The sequence below is a fragment of the Oryctolagus cuniculus genome, chromosome 19 (genome assembly GCF_051225735.1).
Source record: "Oryctolagus cuniculus isolate XC-2025 breed Fujian yellow rabbit chromosome 19, ASM5122573v1, whole genome shotgun sequence".
NCBI lineage: Eukaryota > Metazoa > Chordata > Mammalia > Lagomorpha > Leporidae > Oryctolagus > Oryctolagus cuniculus.
The window spans coordinates 59,044,306-59,062,675 of NC_142885.1; the positions used below are offsets into that span (position 1 = coordinate 59,044,306).

The 18,370-nt window shown below is 54.3% G+C and overlaps 1 protein-coding gene across 2 annotated transcripts in view; it reads left to right on the plus strand.

The window, feature by feature from the left end:
* VPS35L (VPS35 endosomal protein sorting factor like) overlaps positions 1-18,370 on the plus strand; it is a 93,103-nt gene that overhangs the window by 58,435 nt on the left and 16,298 nt on the right. For both annotated transcript variants that reach the window (XM_070064787.2, XM_002711807.6), the window contains 4 exons: positions 759-857; positions 2,080-2,157; positions 3,851-3,965; positions 12,515-12,654. In XM_070064787.2, the coding sequence (XP_069920888.1) occupies positions 759-857; positions 2,080-2,157; positions 3,851-3,965; positions 12,515-12,654 (432 nt within the window). The remainder of the gene's footprint in view (positions 1-758; positions 858-2,079; positions 2,158-3,850; positions 3,966-12,514; positions 12,655-18,370) is intronic.

Consider the following 18,370-nt stretch of genomic DNA (forward strand, 5'->3'; position numbering starts at 1 on the left):
CAGAGAGCAACCAATTCCGACGAACCGGGATGAGCCTTTGCGTTCCCACGTTAGGAAGCGCGCCTGTGGCTTTTCCGGGTGCCTCTTCCTCGCCCTTGGGTTACAAAGCCTACTGACCGTGTGGAGCTGATCCTGTTAGGGGCTTTTCTGGAAGTCACATGAGTAAACGTGAGGAAATAAGACGTGAAACCCGGGAACTGTAGCGGAAGTAGCAAAGTTAAACCTGCTCAGGCAAGCGATCGACGGAGCCGGAGTTTCTCCTCCTAGCCCGCTGTTCGCAAATCTGAGGACAGGAGAATTGGGGGTTTTTAACGGTGGGGAGGCTGCTCCAGCAGCCACTACTAAGCCGCTGTGGGCCCCCATTAGGAAGTAGAACGGCACAGCTGTTATTAGGGAAACCCCTCTGGCGAAGGCTCCCGATAACCCAGCCTGTGTTCTATGCAGAGGCCCCTGCTGACCCACAGAATCCCATAATTTCCTTTCCAGTGGTTTCCTGCTAAGCCTGGAAAACCCTAGCACATTTTGAGCTTCTGTTTTACCCCTTAAGCCCCATGTGGTGTAGTCCAGTGCTGAGTCAGCACTGGATGGTGACGTCACTGATGGTGACGTTTCTGTGAGACATGACTTGAAGCAGGGGAAAGCCGTTCTGGTTGGAGTATCACATCCGTGTGTGTGTGTGTGTGTGTGTGTGTCCGTTCTTCCATCCGTGTCCGTCCACAGGTGACCCCGCTCCTCAGCACCTCTCTCCCTGATTCCAGGTCTCCTTTGGCCGTGACTTTGAGCAGCAGCTGAGTTTTTACGTGGAGTCCAGGTCCATGTTCTGCAACCTGGAGCCTGTGCTGGTGCAGCTGATTCACGTAAGGATTTGCATTCGTTCATTCGTGTTCTTGGCTCATCGTCTGTGCGCCACACCCGGGTCTTCCTCCGGGACCCTCCCGCCCCGCTTTGCTGCTGCTGTCCAGGGTACGAGAGGTAGCTTCTCACGGTCAGTGAGGCCCACGCCTGTGAAGTCTGTGCGTGGTTGTCTGGACCCCCTTCTCTCTGGCATTCGCGTATTCTCAGTGCTAGACACAGACTCTACTGGGTTCCAGCTTTCACGTCTTATAACTTTTCATGGCACCCTGATGCCAAAAGAAATAACGAGAGTTCTGTTTATTATTAAGGAGGCAGGTTCAGAAAACTCGAGTGTTGTTGCCTTAACGACTTGATAACCATTTGAAAAGTGCATAATATACATCAACTGCAAGAATAGCGTTTTACCTGACAAATCACCAATTTCCTCTCTAACAAGGTACGTGTGTGCCTGTTGGACACTGCACAACCGTTCAAACCCCAGAATCAGCTTGAAGGCTGCTCTTTATTTTCCGCTCCACACTGGGCTACTTTTCCCACGTTGGTTGTTGCCTAATACTCACTGTTGATGCCGTAGCTGCTGGACGCGTGTGACCTCAGGGGATGGGGCGAAGCCCCCCAGCAGCGCTTTGCAGGGTCTTCCGCCATCAAGTATTGCTGCTTTCATTACAAACAGGGTGCCTGTGAGTTTGCTGCCGCCCCGTGGGTGCCATGGTACACAGCTGCCCATGTGCAGGAAAGCTCCTTAAGGCTCGTGACCTGGTGTCCTCCCTGTAGAGCGTGAGTGGAGACGTGGCCGCTGTCGCTGCTCTGCAGATCAGGGGTATCACAAGCTGGGCTGCGCTGTGTGCTCTCAGACTTGCAGCTTCCTCTGTGGTCTCCAAGCCCTTGAACTTAGCACGTAGGATGTCTGGAAATCAAGGCCGTGAGCCCTGGCTGGTGGTTAAACTGGAGAATGGCCATTCGCAACACTGATGGATCGGCCTGATTAACTTATTGCCTTTTGTTGTGTCCGCTGGGAGATCCTTGCCTAGGCTAAGATCGAAAGGGACCCGATGACCCCTTCCGGTATCCCAGGGCTCTGTGCCGCCCAGCGTCGGCCCCAAGGAGCTTGTTTCCTGGGCTTGCGCCCAGTGCATGCCCCGGTCTCTGTGCAGGTGTTCGTATGTGCCTCCGAGTCACCCCTGGTTTCATCACTGTTTCTCCTCTGTTCCCAAACAAATCCAGAGTGTGAACCGGCTGGCAATGGAAACAAGAAAAGTGATGAAAGGAAACCACTCCCGGAAGACGGCCGCGTTTGTGCGGGTATGTCTGGAGGACGAGGGCGCTCAGACTTGGAGCCCTGGGGGGCTGTTTGGCTTGCAGGTTTACTGCTTCACTATTCCTGGACAAAGTCACGTGCGTCGTGGTGAGGGTAACATTGGCCTCTCAGGATTAATTTTTCCCTGGGTTTTTGAGGATTGGGCAGTTTTCCTAACATTTCCAAAAGAAATGATCAAAGGGGCCTATGTTTTAACATGGGCTGGGCATCCCTGATCTGGCGGTCTGGAACCCAGAGACTTGCTGAACACTGACCTGACGCCGCAGGTGGCAAGTCCCGCACTCTGAAACTTCAGGCCGTGCACAGAATTATTAAAATTACCATAGAAGATCAGCTTCGGGCTGGATGTCTAACTCGCGTCTGAAACAGATGGATTTTATGTTTAGACGTGGGTCCTGTCCCCCCATTTCTTGTGTATATGCAGCTCTTGCAAAATCCGAAAAGAAAGTCTGGAAAGCTTCTGGTCGCAGGCATTTCAGAGGAGGTCGCTCAGCTTGGGTGTGTTTGGGGAAGGAGTTGGGAGGGAGGTAGCTTAGTGTGGCAGCTCAATACCTCTACTGTTCTCTAATGCAGTCATAATATATTACTGTAACATGTTGTAATAGCCCTCCACTATTTGTATTATAATATTTCTCTTACATTTCTTTTTTTTTAATGTGGTGTTTCTTATTTATTTATTTATTTATTTATTTTGACAGGCAGAGTGGACAGTGAGAGAGAGAGACAGAGAGAAAGGTCTTCCTTTGCTGTTCGTTCACCCTCCAATGGCCACCGCGGCTGGCGTGCTGCGGCCAGCGCACCGCGCTGATCCGATGGCAGGAGCCAGGAGCCAGGTGCTTTTCCTGGTCTCCCATGGGGTGCAGGGCCCAAGCACCTGGGCCATCCTCCACTGCACTCCCAGGCCACAGCAGAGAGCTGGCCTGGAAGAGGGGCAACCGGGACAGAATCCGGCGCCCCAACCGGGACTAGAACCCGGTGTGCCGGCGCCGCTAGGCGGAGGATTAGCCTAGTGAGCCGCGGTGCCGGCCCTCTCTTACATTTCTTTAGTGTTCTATAATATTCCTCTAGTTGTGTATGTTGCTCTGAGATTTCACATGTAGTGCTCTGCTGTGACCAGAAGGCTTAGTTCCATTGTTTCCCCCGCAGTCAGAATTATGTTCAAGTTTGGAGGGAGCCATGCAGCTTCTTGAACGTGCTGCCCAGGTGTCTCTCAAAGCAGCACACGTCCCTCTCTTCAGGGATGCAGTCCACGCTGAAATGACTGCGATGAAATACAGGCGTCCCAAGTCCCCGTGTCTTACCTGGTGCCTCCGTCCCCAGGGTCCACCCCGCCTGGGCTCTTTATTTTTTAGCGACTTCCTTCTGCTCACCTGGGAGTTTTTAAGCCATTGGCTTACACTGCTGCATGTTCCCTGAGCAGGTTGCGGTGTCACCAGTCTCCCTCCCCTGGCAGCGGGTGAGGATTTATCTTGTCACGCACCCCTCACTCCCCTCCCCATACTCCCCCGGAGTTGTCAGACACCCAAGAGGCAGGAGGGCAGAACTGGGGCTCTGAACGGGGGCCTTGGTTGTTACAAGCGTGTCTACCTAGAGGAGCACAAGTGAGCAAGGCTGGGGGGAGAAGCCTGCCCCCGTGGCATCGCCAGCGTCACGCACCGCGCCCTCTCCTCTCTCCAGGCCTGCGTCGCCTACTGCTTCATCACCATACCCTCCCTGGTGGGAATCTTCACACGGCTCAACCTCTACCTGCATTCCGGTCAGGTGGCCTTGGCCAACCAGTGCCTTTCCCAAGGTAAGCCTGGCCCGTGCTCCCCTGTGGCGCTCTTCCACTGCTTAGGAGAGAAAGAGAGAGAGTATTGGTGTGAGTGTGTGTGTGTGTGTGTGTGTGTCCTTTAAAGAAGAAAGAAAAACGGTCCTCCGTGACGTTTGAGATGGGTCTCCCCAGTAGGAAGCACGTGGGACCCCAGCCCACTCACAAGCAGACAGACTGTGCAGCACAGGTGTTCTGTAGGACTCGCCTTAGGTCGACCTGGGCCCAGGCTCGGGACTCGCACGGCCTGGAGACTTTGAGCAGTTAGGACTGCTGGCGCAGAGCGGAGTCTTGCTTGGTTTTTTGTTGTTGTTGCCTGCTTGTGAGTTTGTAACCGCAGAGACACACGGGTGGAGTCTGATCTGTGTGGAATGAATCCCCTATGGCTTGCTGTCTCTGATAGAAACTCGCTTCCAGACGGACAGATCTCTCTGGACTAGGGCAGAAGTCATTCAGGCCGTCTCAGGAGCGTCGGAGGGCGGTGGGGAAGGAGAGGCCGGGAGAGTGGGCACCCGTGAGCAGGGCACTGCTGTGGCCCCTGAGCTCCATCCCCTCCTGGGCGGCGGTGCCAAGCACGTCCTGGTGTTGCCCCCACCCGAGTGCCAAGGAAGACGGGTTCCTGACACTTCTCTCCCACCTGTCATCAGCTAAGTGCTGCTTCTGGGAGGTTAACCTCCTGGCACCCTGTCCTGATCCACATCTGAGCCGGGTGAACACCTGCAGGTGGGGGGTGCAGGACACCCTGGTCACCTACTGTGAGGGCAGGTGCTCAGGGCTTGCGAGCAGCTCTGGGCCAGTAAGCAGCAAGGTGCCCACCCAGCAGGCCGTGTCACGGAGGCCAACACTGAGGGGGCATTTGTTATGGGGCAAGACCGCTGCACACATATTCTCATTTCATGCTCCCAGCAGCACCTTGAGGCTGGGCCAGGGGTTGGTGCATCATTTCCCCGGGGAGAGAACTGAGGCAGGGAGAAGCCAAGTAGCTGGACCAGGGTGGGTCCCCTGGTGAGTTGCTGAGCCCGCGCCAAGCCCCAGGCTGTCTGACTCAAGGCTGTGGCCTTACAACACTCAGCGGACTGGCGTCTATGGTGCCAGCTGTTGGGAAGCTCAGGTGGACCCTGGGCATTTCTGTAGCACCACACCATGTGGACTGAGCCGGTATTCTCCGTGGTGGTCTTCCCCAACCCAGCCTCACAGATTGTGCTGGGATTGGCCCCTCACCCCTTGCTGCCATTGGCTCGGGTAGGTTGTCTGGGCCACTTGGGCTGTGCCCACTCACGCTCCTGCCCTGGTGAGCCTCGGCATGGCACTTCTGGTGGTCACCGATATCTTGGTTCACGTGGGGTGACTCTGGGCCAGAATCTTCGAGCTTGATCGCTGTCTAAGAACCTGTTCAAACTCCGCTCGCTCGATTGTGTCGTCAGCTCCTGGGGGGCCCCAGTGGCTTCCCAGCACCATTGGGATTGAACCGACCACCCTGCCCCCAAGTCCCCGCCATGATCTGCCTGCTGTGTCCTGGCCTCATCTTCGCTGAGCTTTAGCCACGTGGACTTTTGTTCTGTTCTTTTAATATACAGGGCATTTGAAAAAGCTCTCAGAAAATATGTTTCATCTTTTAGCTCTGTATTTTTTCAAGATATTTTTGAAAGGCAGAGTTAGAGAGACAGAGAGTGAGAGAGAGCGAGCCAGGAGCCTGGAGCTCCATCTGGGTCTCCCCCATTGGTGGCAGGGACCTAAGCACGTGGACCATCTCCTGCTGCTTTCCCCTGCTTTCCCAGGCACATTAGCAGGGAGCTGGATTGGAAGTGGAGCAGCCAGGACTGCAGCCAGCGCTCTGAAAGGGGATGCTGGTGCTGCAAGTGGTGGCTTAACCCACTGTGCCACAACGCTGCCCCCAGCCCCAGGCCCTTAGGAATGCCCTCCCTGAACCCTGTAGCAGAGGGAACCTCCCCCTGCCTGGGCTCCCCCACCCCTGCCTGTTACACTGCCAGCTGTCCTTGTCCTTGTCGTGTGTGATCACCCTCGTTTCTGGCTGGAATGCATTCCTTGCACGGAGCAGGCACTTGCCCTCACTGCCTGTCAGTCAGCCTGGAACTTTCTCCCAGTGCTTAGCAAGAAGCAGAATACAGTCACGTGCCTGAAAGCGATGTTTTAGTCCCTGATGGGTTGCATGTAATTAATGTCACGTGCGCTTTCGGTGATGTTGGCTGCCAGTCATATCAATGTACAGCACGAACAGCTGTATACACTGGGTGGTACTTGTGAATGGGAGACCCAGCTGGGAGCCCCGAGTTGGGTTTCATCTGCAGCCTTCAGAGCAGGTCGCAGAGCTGCACGTGGGCGCTCCAGACGGACGCCTAGATCTTTTGGTGTCAATCCCAGGCAAGTTCATAAGTTCATGACCAGATCCCCTGCGGGGCTTCATGCTGTTTGATGAAAACAAAAGAGCACAACAAATTCTCAAGCTACATAAAGGCTCCCCTTCCCCAAGGCTGCTGCTCGAGGAGAGCCGTGCTGCCCTGCCCTGCCCTGCCCTGCCCTGGAGTGGCTTCTGTCCTCACCCGGGGACCCGCCTGGCCTGAGCATCCGGCCTGAGACACTGTGCGTGGATAGGCCAGCACCCTTGGCGTTAGAACACTGGGCTTCTCGCTCTCCATTGCTGCAGGGAGCGGGAATGTGGTGTCCACTCTGTTTTTAAAAATTGATCTGATGATTTTTATTGGAGCCTCTAAATGCTGCGACACCAAACTTTAAAAGCCTGTTATGGGTGTTCTGAAAGCCACACGCAGCCGCTGCTGGCCAAAATAAATAATGCATTCAATTACCAAGAATGGGAAGGCTAAATATAAATGAAATGAAACTTGGAGACGGGCTGCTTTTGTTTGTCTCCCTAAACTTCCTCCCTTTCCAGCTGCTTATAAAACCGTCTCCTCCCCACTCCCAGTTCATTTTCTGACCTCTCTTAATCCAGCCTTGATTGCATCTTTGTCCTCTGTGGCTTAACCAATGTGAATTCCAGCCCAACAAGTAAACTCCCCTTGAGCCTGGGGCAGGCCCAGCTCTGTTCCTTGGTGCACTCGGGCACTGCAGGGCGTTGGTGCCGATGCCCTTGCCCGTGACCCCAGGGTGCTCAGGGGGAAGAAAGGAGGACAGATGCTGGAGTCTGGCTCCCGTTTGCCAGTGGCTCAGCTGAGGAGAGGCTTACCCAGGTTATTTGGCCCTTTAGCTTTTTCTTTGTTCCATGAGCTTTCTGGTTTCTAATCTCAAAGGCAGGGGTGGGGTGCAGGCATCCCGTATCTTGGGGTGTGCAGCCAGAGATTCAAGCAACCACAGCTGGAAAATACTCGGAAAAACAAAGTTGCATCTGTGCCCCCCTGCCATCCCCTAAATGATGCAGTATAACAACTAGATACATAGCGTTTGTATCCTATTAGGTGTTGAAAGTAATCTAGAGCTGACCCAGGTATGTGGGAGGGAGGGCGTGGTTCCAGGCAAGCACTACACCACTTCTCAGGGGCACTTGAGCACCCGCAGAGGCCCTGGGCCAATCCAGGGACAACTTGCTTTGCAATGGGAGGGGTGTTGAAGGTGGGTCCTGAAAGAAGAGCGCATGAGGGGCCTTCCAGAAGTTCATGGAAAATGCCTACTATGAAAAAAATAATGCATGGCTTTCAAAAATATTTGCCCTGAAATAAATGTATCACTTCATATCTTTTTCTTTTTCTTTTTTAAGATTGCTTTATTTACTTGAGGTGTAGAGTTACAGGCAGAGGGAGAGACAGAGAGGTCTTCCATCTGCTGGTTCACTCCCCAAATGGCTGCAACAGCCAGAGCTGGGCAGATCCAAAGCCAGGAGCCAGGGGCCTCTGGGTCTCCCACACAGGTGCAGGAGCCCAAGCACTTGGGTCATCTACTGCTTTCCCAGGCCATAGCAGGGAGCTGGATCAGAAGTGGAAGAGCTGGGACTTGAACCAGTGCTCATAGGGGATGCTGATGCTGCAGGCACAGGCTTAGCCTACTATGCCACAGTGCCGGCCCCTTCAGCTCACTTTTCCCTGAGTTTTCTGAAGTGCCCTGAACAGTCTCTGAGCAGCAGGTGGGGAAGGGAGAGGGAACGGTGGGCCTGCCAAGGGGGAGGAGCTTCTAAGCAAGGGCATGGGAGCTGGTGGGGCCTGCTGTAGGATGATGGGGCGGGGTGCGAGTGAGTGGTGACATCCGGGTCTCTGAATGCCCAGTCCTGACCCCACCACCAGAAACCAGACATCCTTAGACAAGTCCATCTTCCTGGGCCTCAGTTTCCCTGTCTGTCAAGCGGAGATGACAGCAGGGGTGCCTGTCTGCTGAGGGTTGGTGAGTTGACGGTCTAAGAGCACTTGGCCCTCAGGTACACGCTGGCTGCTCAGCAGTTACTACCATACCAGGACCTGCCACGGGGTCTGGGGAGCCAGCCACATACACTGACAGCTCTGTGCTTTCAGAGTTTTGAAAGCCCAGTGATTTCTTGCTAAGCCTTGAGAATCTGCAGGAAAACCAATCTTTGTTTCAAGATTATTGGAGTGAGCATTGGGCACAGAGGTTAGGATGCCCCTTGGGGGGCCAGCATTCCTTATTGGGAGTGCCAGTCTTGTCTCTGCTTCCAATTCCAGCTTCTTGCCAGTGTAGACCCTGGGAGGCAGCAGGTGGTAGCTCAAATACTTGGGTCCCTGGCACTGATGCGGGAGACCTGGATTAAGTCTCCAGCTCCTGGCTTTGGTTCCACCTAACTGGGCATTGGAGGAACTGTGGGCATTGGAGGAATGAACCAGCAGATGGGAGATCCCTATCTGTCTCTTTCTACCTTTCAAATAATTGAGAAATAGAAAGATTCAACTGCTGTCTTGTGCTGGAAATCAAAGCTCTGCACTTCCTCCAAGCTGACACAGACCAGCAAGGACAATTAAAGCAGTAAAAAGAATGGGCTTTGTCACTAACAAGACTGTCACCACCCATGTCATCATTTTGAACCTCATGGGTGTCCTGTCTACTTAATGCAATTTCTAAAACAGGCGTGTAAGAAGTAGGCGTCTGAAGAAAGATTATAATACTTCCCTTCCTTCTCCAGAATTCTCTCCCTTTAGATTTGCCTTTCTTCCATTATATTTTGCATCTTCATCCTTCCAAATTTAGCTCACATTCCATGATTTTAGGAAAATTATCCTAGGCCACCCCACTCCCCAGACAAACCAACCAACAGGTAGGCCAGGATGTGTTGTAACGGGCGTTAGCCTTACGCCCTGCACTCAGCTGTCTGGGGTACTATGGTTGCTACCGCACGGTGGTCATCCAATGATAACTAGTGATGACGCCCACCCAGGTCAGAGGCTCACGTGGTCACCTGAAGAGATAACACCCACAGAATTCAGAGGCTCTCAAACTTCACGGCGCGGGCAGTACTACAGAGCAACTGTTGCTCTTCAGAAGAGAGTCCCGTCAAATCATAAGAAGTACCTACATGGAAGAAAAATGGCTTCTGCCCCCTGCTGAGTCTTTGGGGTTCGTGTTTACCATCACATTTGCTAATTCTGTCCATAGAACATTCTCTGAAGACTGTTTGGTGTGGCCGTTTTCTCAAACCATGAGGCCTCTTTGGTGAATGGGGACAAAGCAGGTTGTCTTAGCTGCCCACTCACTGGTTGGCAGGTGGCACGGAGCGTGTCCCCCACATTCACGGGCTCCACGTGTGACCCGTCCACAGTAGGAGGGGATAAGGACAAGGGCTGGGTGGCAACCACTGAAGGACCCAGAGAAAGGGGCATGGGCGAGTCCGCCCCTTACGTTTTCGATTCCGCATGATAATAAGCGCCTGTATTTCATTTCCTCCTGCTGGTGTTTCTTGGTCGTTTTTAAATGTGTGAGCCGCTGTGCCAGGCATCGAGTGGAAGCAGGTTCTCTCTTCCAGACCCTGGTAGAGGAGAGCCAGGGTTTGCAGTCACCACACAAGGCAGCACCGGGCAGGACAGTATAAAATGCGCCTGGGCATTTGTGAGCGGAGGGAAATGCCCCTTGGACAGGGAGAACAACCAACTTCATAAAAGATGTGGCATGGGAGAGAGAGCCTAGAAGGTGCAGGGGTGTCTGGATATGCTGAAGTGAGCCAGGGGCCAATCCAGGCCATGGCAGAGGCCCACGCCAAGGCCTCGGGGCTGGGGGAGCAGTGTATCTGGAAAGAATGTCTTCTCTCCTCCTAGGGCAATCCAAGCCTGATGGAGACAGTGCACAGTGCCCGTGATCCCTGTGGTGTCCTGGAGGGGGCAGCGGGTATCCTGTGGGATGAGGTTGCCTGGCTCAGTGAGAGAGTTTATGGCATTTTGTAGAGGAGAGAGAGCGAGCGAGCAAGCCTGTGGTGGTGCTCAAACTGGGATATCATTTAAATGTTCCTGGTGGACTTCTTGACGTTGTTAATACTCAGTAAAACTTATTGGGTATTCTGGCAAAATCAAGGTTAGATAAAACTGTCACTGTAACCTTGACGCACTAATGGACAAGGTTGTTACAAGGCGTTCGTATTTCTTGCTCTACCTGCATATCCCCAGAACAGTAGCCCTTGAATCCTGGGATGTACCCGCTTTCATACCAAGTTCATTTACAAAGTCACAACTTGGTAATAACTACTTTTAGATCTCTGGTCGCTCAGTTTTACTGAAGGCACCTGCGTCCCTGAGTGACAGCCCGCCTTCATGGTGGAGTCCACAGGAATAAGATAGGTCCCGGGGTGCACCTCACACAGGAGTTGCCCCATCTAGACCTACACCTAGAGGAAGGCTGGGAGGGAGGCTTTGCGTGGAGGCTCCTCAGGGTTGAGGAGGAGTGAATGAGTCTCGTGGTCAGAACCCTGTGTTCGGCCGGCGCCACGGTTCAATAGGCTAATCCTCTGCCTGCGGCGCTGGCACACCGGGTTCTAGTCCTGGTCGGGGCACCGGATTCTGTCCCGGTTGCTCCTCTTCCAGGCCAGTTCTCTGCTGTGGCCCGGGAGTGCAGTGGAGGATGGCCCAGCTCCTTGGGCCTTGCACCCCATGGGAGACCAGGAGAAGCACTCAGCTCCTGGCTTTGGATCAGTGGCCATTGGAGGGTGAACCAACGGCAAAAGGAAGACGTTTCTCTGTCTCTCTCTCACTGTCCACTCTGCCTGTCAAAAAAATAAAAATAAATAAATAAATAAATAAATAGAACCCTGTGTTCACAGGATGAGAGTGCTCACGCCCTTGGAATGTTTTCTCCTAAGAACCCGTCAGTTTCCTTTAGCTTGCCCTACACTAGGATGGCTGGCTGCCTGACTTACCCAGGGGGGCGTGTGCCGAGGTGGGGGCCTGGGGATGGGGTGAGTAACCCAGCAGGCCTGCTTTAGCCTTGGCAGTGTCAGGCCCTGGGAGTGGTGAGGCCTTCCATTAGCCCTGACCTCCTGCGGTGCCTGCTGTCGGCCAGGGTGCTGTGTGCCGCTGCCGCCTTCTGCCTCACTGGCAGTGTCTCTGGGCCATGGAAATGTTTGATCTTGTTGGGGAGGTGTAAAGTTCAGGTGTCGGATCTGTGTTCTGTCTGGTTTGACCTTGGGGCTTTTTCTCGTGATGGGCACTTGGGCAGTTCTAGGAAGAATTCTCTCCGTCTCCCTCTGCATCTCCCCCCCTCATCCCTTTCATCCTGCCCCGTCCTATTGTCACGCACCCTTATACGCTCTCCCTCCCTCTCTTTTCTCCTTTCCTTCCTCCCATCCTTTGAAGTGCTCTTCTGTTTTTGTTTTATTATTATTATTATTTTATTACTATTATTTAAGAGGCAGAAAGATAGAGCCCCCGTTCTACTGGTTTGCTCTCCAAATATCTACAGCCAGCAGGGCTGGGCCAGGCTGAAGCTGGGAGACGGGAACTCAATCCAGGTATCCCACGTGGGACCCAACCACCTGCCACCTCCCACAGTGTGCAGTGACAGGAAGCTGGGGTCAGGGCTGGAGCCAGGGCTCAAAGCTGGGCACTGCACTGTGGGAGGTGGCACCTTAACCTCTCGGCAAAGTGCCCACCCCTGACGTCGTCTTGTTTTATGGATCATCTCATACAGCCATTTCCCAAATGATTGTCTGGAACTGTTAGCCAATCAAAAGTCTCCAGATTGTACGTGTGTGTGTGTGTGCATGTGTGTGTGTGTGCATTCCCTGACGTGGCAATGGCTTCCTCACGGGTTGGGCATTGAGGATTAGCGAACCAGTGCAGGCTGAGCCCTCTGCCCAGGCGACTGTTGGCTCTGTACTTGCCATAGAAATTTGCCACCTGCTTCTTCCATTTAATCCCAAGGCTGTTTAACCGCGGTCCTGTGAGCTGACCCACCGACGCCGACAGCAGTGCCTTTGCGCCCAATGTCGCACCACGTCCACCATGGTTGGCAGGAGCCCCTGCTGCAGCTGCCTGCCGGACGCCCATGCGGTACTCGGCTCTGGCCGCCAGGCTGTGGGCAGGGAAAAGCCAGCCGCGCTCTCACCCTTGGCCTCCTCTCCTGCCTTGTAGCTGACGCCTTCTTCAGAGCCGCCATAAGCCTCGTTCCGGAAGTTCCAAAGATGATTAACATCGACGGGAAGATGCGGCCATCGGAATCGTTCCTCCTGGAATTCCTCTGCAACTTCTTCTCTACTTTATTAATTGTTCCGGTACGTTCCCCCGAAGAGCCGCCGGCGCCCTGCCTCTTGGGTGTTTTAGCCCTAAATGCGCAAGGATTTTCATCTCCTGCGTGGGGGGGGGGGTCTGGTTAGATGTTTGGATGGCTCAGCGAGTTCTCCATTGTTGCTGTGTCTGGTGTGGACTGGTTGAGGTGCTCTGTGTTTGTCCAGCTTGGCCCACGGGAACACAGGCCTTGCACAGCAGACATTACGGCTCGCAGTCTGGAGGCTGGAGCGCTGAGGCCGGTGCCAGGGCTGGGTTCTGGTGAGGGCCCTCTTCCCGGTACACTGTCGTCTTGTTACGTGCTCATGTGGCGGGCTCACTGACCTGGGACCTAATGACCTCCCCAGGCCCGCCTCCAAATACCGTCACGTTGGGGTCAGGATATCAGTATGAATTTTGCAGGGGCACCAACCCGCATTTGTTACATGCTCTGTATGGCCACCACCGGGTGTCCCCTAGCAGCTAAGGGCACAGCCCTCTGGAGCAGCACGCCTGGGTTGGAATCTCAGCTTCTCCTCTGGGGTCTTGGGCAGGCGGGTGAGCTCACTGGGTGGCCGCTTCCTCGGCAGTAGATGGGGTAACTGTAGCATCTGGGCGAGGGTTAAATGAGCAAGTGCACGTGGTCAGGACACTGCCTCGGCACAAAGCAGGCACCAAGAGAAGGTACGTGGATGGCAGACCCTTCTGATGGCACGTGCTGGAGACCAGAGCAAGGTAGCAGGGGCCCAAAGGACACGGTTGGAAGGAGGCCATATATCTCGTAGAATGTAGGAGAGGAGCGGTCAGGCTTGGGTGGGAAGGAATCAAGGCAGGGTGGGCATTGATCTCATGGCCGGTTCAGCTGCCAGTTGCGACACTGGTGTCCCATATCGGCGTGCCTGTTTGAGCCCCAGCTGCTCCGCTTCCCATCCAGCTCGCTGCTAACACACCTGAGAAGGCAGCAGAACACGGCCCAAGGGCCTGGGCCCCTGCCATCCCTGTGGGAGACCCAGATGGAGTTCCAGGCTCTTGGCTTCAGCGTGGCCCAGCCCCAGCCATTGCAGCCATTTGGGGAATGACCCAGCAGTTGGGGCTAGCCCTCCCCACTCCCGCCGTTCAGATAGATAGGTAGGTAGGTAGGTAGGTAGATAGGTCTTTAAAAAGGAGTCAGGGCCACTCAGACCCAGCAGGAGCAGCCCTCTCACTCTCTGGGGTCCTTAACCCAGGGTCCACCTGCTCTCAGGGGGCCTGGCAGAGTGACTCTGAATATGGGGAAAGGAAAAAAGTGACATCTTGATTTTCACAAAGCTTTACATTCACAAGCCTCCCGGACAACTTTGTTTTCACAAATGTAAGCTCTACCGTTTCGCTCGGTTACGAAGTCACTGCAGTTGGAGCAGCCGCGGGGCCTTTGTTGCCAGAGGAAGTGGGCAGGTGTGTCCCCATGGCATTCCAGGTACGAAAGGTGTTTCAGAAGTGTCGTCTGCCCCGCCTTCCTGAGCAACTCCCACTTCCCTCTGGCAGGTGTGTTAATGCGTTCACAGAGAACAACAAATTACTGAATCGAAATTAGTTGGAAAAATATATTTTAGTATAATTGATTTCCCTTTTTAGTCTAATGTGCTTTATTAAAAATAGTATTCCAAAGAGTACATAGGCTTCATCTGGTGGCCATATTTTTTTTTTACTTTAATTATTTAAAAGGCACAGTTAGAGACAGAGATCTTCCATTTGCTGGTTTACTCCCCAGATGGGTGCAGTGGAGCCAGGAGCTTCTTCTAGGGCTCCCACATGGGTGCTGAGGCCCAAGGACTTGGACTATCTGCTGCAGCTTTTCCAGGCACATAAGCAGGGAGCTGGATCAGAAGTGGAGCAGCTGGGACTTGAACCGGTGCCCATTTGGGATACTGGTGTTGCTGGTGGCAGCTTTACCCACTGTACCACAGTGCCGCCCCCACAGGGTTCTTGACACAAGTCGGTAAGCCCCTGGGAGGGGCAGGTATTGGTGTCATGGTTAAGCCACTGCTTGGGGTGCCTGCATCACATCTCGGAGTACCTGGGTTCAAATCCTGGCTCTGTTGCTGAGTCTAGCTTCCTGTGAGGCTGCAAGTCATAGCTCAAGTCCTTGGGTCCCTGCTACCCACAGAGGAGACCTGGATTGAGTTTATGATTCCTGGCTTCTGCCTGGCCCCACCCCAGCTGTTGTAGGCATTTGGAGGAGTGAGTCAGTAGATGGGAGATCTCTGTATGTCTTTGTCTCTCTGTCTCTGTCTTTGCCTTTCAGAGAAACTTAAATTATTAAAAAAATAAATAAATAAAAAAGAACTCCAAGTAGAGCCAAATGTGCCTAGTAACGGCAGGGTAGCTGCTAAAAGGCAGGTTCCCGGGGCCCTCTCCCAGAGTCTCAGCCAGTCCAAGTGGGCCCCTGATGTGGCATTTGTGAAAGTCCCCTGAGAGATTCAGGAGGAGGCTGAGAAACAACACATGCTCTGAGCTTGGGCCGTGCAGGGCCCCGGCTCCTCTGGGTGCAGGGTCCCTCTGTGGGGTGATGGAATGTTCTGGAACCAACGGCGGTGGTGATCCCTGCAGTCCCGTGCGTACACCGAGTTGCTGCAGTTTGTGTTTCAAACAGGTGCATGCTTTGGAATGCGAGTCCCTTGTCTGGCAAAGCCGAGGAAGGAAAAGCTGGCTCTGTCCAGATCCTGCCTGTTCGGACCGCAAGACCTCTCTAAGGGAGAGGACCAGGAGGCCAAGCTGTGGGGCTGCAGCCTTGGCTGTCGGGGAGCGGCCTCCCTTGTCCTGTGGGCCTGCCCGAGCGGGCAAGGCCAGAAGGATCCGGCTGCGTTTGCAGATCCGCCTGCGTTTGCAGATCCGCCGTTCGCACCGTGTGATCCTTTTCCTCTTTGGACATCTGCTGGTTTGTCAAGCGAGCGAGCAGTAGAAGCATGTCAGTTCCCTGCACAGCCACTGATGGAAGTCATTGTTGGGATCAGTTAGGATGTGCGGACTCCCGTCCGTGTGTAGGGTTTTCTGGGTGTTCACAGTAACTGGAGCCTCTTTGAGAAGCCTTGGTGTTCAGGCTCTGGGGCCCGGGACAGGCTCTGCAGCCCCTCGGCGCCTCCGCTGTCCGTTCTGAAGATGCCGTTGAAGTGCCAGCCTCCCAGGGTGACTGTGAGGGTTGGATGGAGTGGTGGCTGTGGAGGCGATCACCAGCCTCTGGGAGCCCTCTTGAGCCCTGCGAGGCAGGGATCCTTGCACCTTCTTCCCTTGCGGAAGCTAAGAGCAGGCGACATGCGCAGCAGGCCTGAGGTCCCGTGGCTGGTCAGTAGCAGGGCTGGGAGTTGAACCGGGGCTCTGCTACTCTGGAGCACCCACCGAGCCCAAAGCATCAGCATGGGGTGTTATTTGCTCAAGGTCACCAAGCACCAACCGTCCCACATCCCTCAGCCCCCTCTCAACCAGTTTCGCCTTCTGCAGGTTCAGCTACAGTTAAACGTGGTCTGAGAAATATCAAGTGGGTGCGTCCGGCATTGTAAATGCTGCACTGTTCTGAGTGTCAGGGTGAGGCTGCACACTGTCCCACTCTGGCCCATGCACGTTGCGTGTGGCACCTGCGTGTTAGTCACTTAGCCGTCTTGGTTATCAGATGGATTGTTGTGGTCCCACAGCGCCGTGTTCAAGGAGTCCTTGATCTACTTATAATGGGCCCAGTGCGCAGGAGTGGTGATGCTGTGGTCCAGCCACACCAAGGGGAAGCTGGAAAGTGTTTCCTTTAATCAAGACGGGGGAATGGCTGGCCTGCAGGTGCACCCGGCCCTTGGAATCACTTGGTTTGGCCCTGATGAGGCTGCTACAGGCAGGCTTGAAAATGGATTGATCCATAGCAGGCTAATTTTTTTGTTGTTGTTTAAAGTTTTTCAGTTATTTATTTGAAAGAGTTACAGAGAGAGGAAGAGAGAGGGAGTGGTCTTCCAACTGCTGGTTCACTCCCCAGTTGGCCATATCGGCTGGAGCTGCACGGATCTGAAGCCAGGAGTCAGGAGCTTCTTCCAGGTCTCCCACACAGGTGCAGAGACCCAAGGGCTTGGGCCATCTGCTGCTGCTTTTCCCAGGCCATAGCAGAGAGCTGGATCAGAAGTGGAGTAGCCGGGATTCAACCAGTGCCCACTTGGGATGCCGGCCCTGCAGGCAATGGCTTTACCAGCTGCACCACAGCACTGGCCTGCTTTCAGTTCTTTAGACTGTACCTGGAGATGGCTGGGTCATAAGGCAGTCCTACTTGTAATTTTCTTTTAAAGGACTTATTTGAAAGAGAGAGTGATCTTCTACCTGCTGATTGACTCCGCAAATCACCAAAACTGTTGGAGTCGGGCCGAAGCCAAGAGGCTGGAACTCCATCCAGGTGTGGTGGCAGGGCCCCAGGCATGTGGGTCACCTCCTCTGCTTTCTCAGGCGTGTTATCAGAGAGCTGGATCGGAAACAGAGCAGCCAGGATTCCAACCTTGCTCTGATTTGGATGCTGGAAGTTGCAAGAGGCAGGTTAACTCACTGCACCACAACTCTACCTGAACTGTTTTTCGTGGCAGCTACACCACTGTGCTTTCCTACCACCAGAGTGCAAGGCAATTTTAAAGGGTAAGCTAGGAGAGTGCTGACTTATTTGTTTAGAAAGATTAGAGCCAGGTAAACGACCTGATCCAGTTGGTACGTGTTTACAAATGCGGAAGCAAGCCCTCCCCGGGACAGCCCTCCCCACTCTGCAGATCATGAACTTGGGGAACGTCTGGAAGCCCTTTTTTTCCTTCATTTTACTTAAAAGCTGGGCAGACAGAGTCTTCATCTGCTGGCTCCCTCCCCCAAATGCCCACAGCAGTCAGGGCTGGGCCAGGCCAAAGCCAGGAGCTGAGAACTCCATCCAGGTCTCCCACGTGGGTGGCAGGGGCCCAAGCACTTGAACCATTACCTGCTGCTTCCCAGGAAGCTAGAATGGAGAGCAGAGCTGGGACTGATGTCTCCACCCTGCTAGGTGGGATTGGGCATCCAAAGCAGTGATGGACCCCACCGTGGCAAGCACCTGCCCCCATCCCATGTCATTTAACACCTGGTAGGAGGCGCAAAGTAGGGTTGCTGAAACAAGTTCAGTGCTACGGCTTCAGAGCCTCATTTGGATTCAGCTTCCATTTGTAGGGAATGAAAGTGTCATCAGCCCCAGTTTTCTGGCACAAATCACCAAGGACACAGCAGGGCAAACATCTTGTGTTCCTGCCCTTATTAAAAGGTCCAGCCGTAAGCAGGGCAAGTTAGCCCAGCGCTAAGCTTCGTTGCCGCAGTCCGTGCCACCACGTTTGTTGATGTGTGACTGTAGGAAGCACCTGGGGACTGTGGGGACCTCTGAGAGCGCAGGGGACTTGGCCCAGGAGGTGCCTCTTGAGCTGACTGGCAGGAGACTAGTAAGTGGCTGACGAGGTGGGGAAAGGGAGGGGAGGGCCTAGCGTGGGCCCTGAGGTGGGAAGGAGCCCCTGCACTGGGGGCCAGGAAGAGACTCAGTGACTGGTGCACAGCGAGGTGCAGAGGCCGCTGGGAAGCTGGGAGGACAGACGGGGTGGCTCCTGCTGCTAACCAGTTACCTGCGCCTGGCCGCTGCATGCTGGGAGGTGGACTGTCTCCTCCCCCTCCCCCAGGCCCCTGCTGCCCGTCTCCCAGTCCACCCGTGTGCTGGCTGCT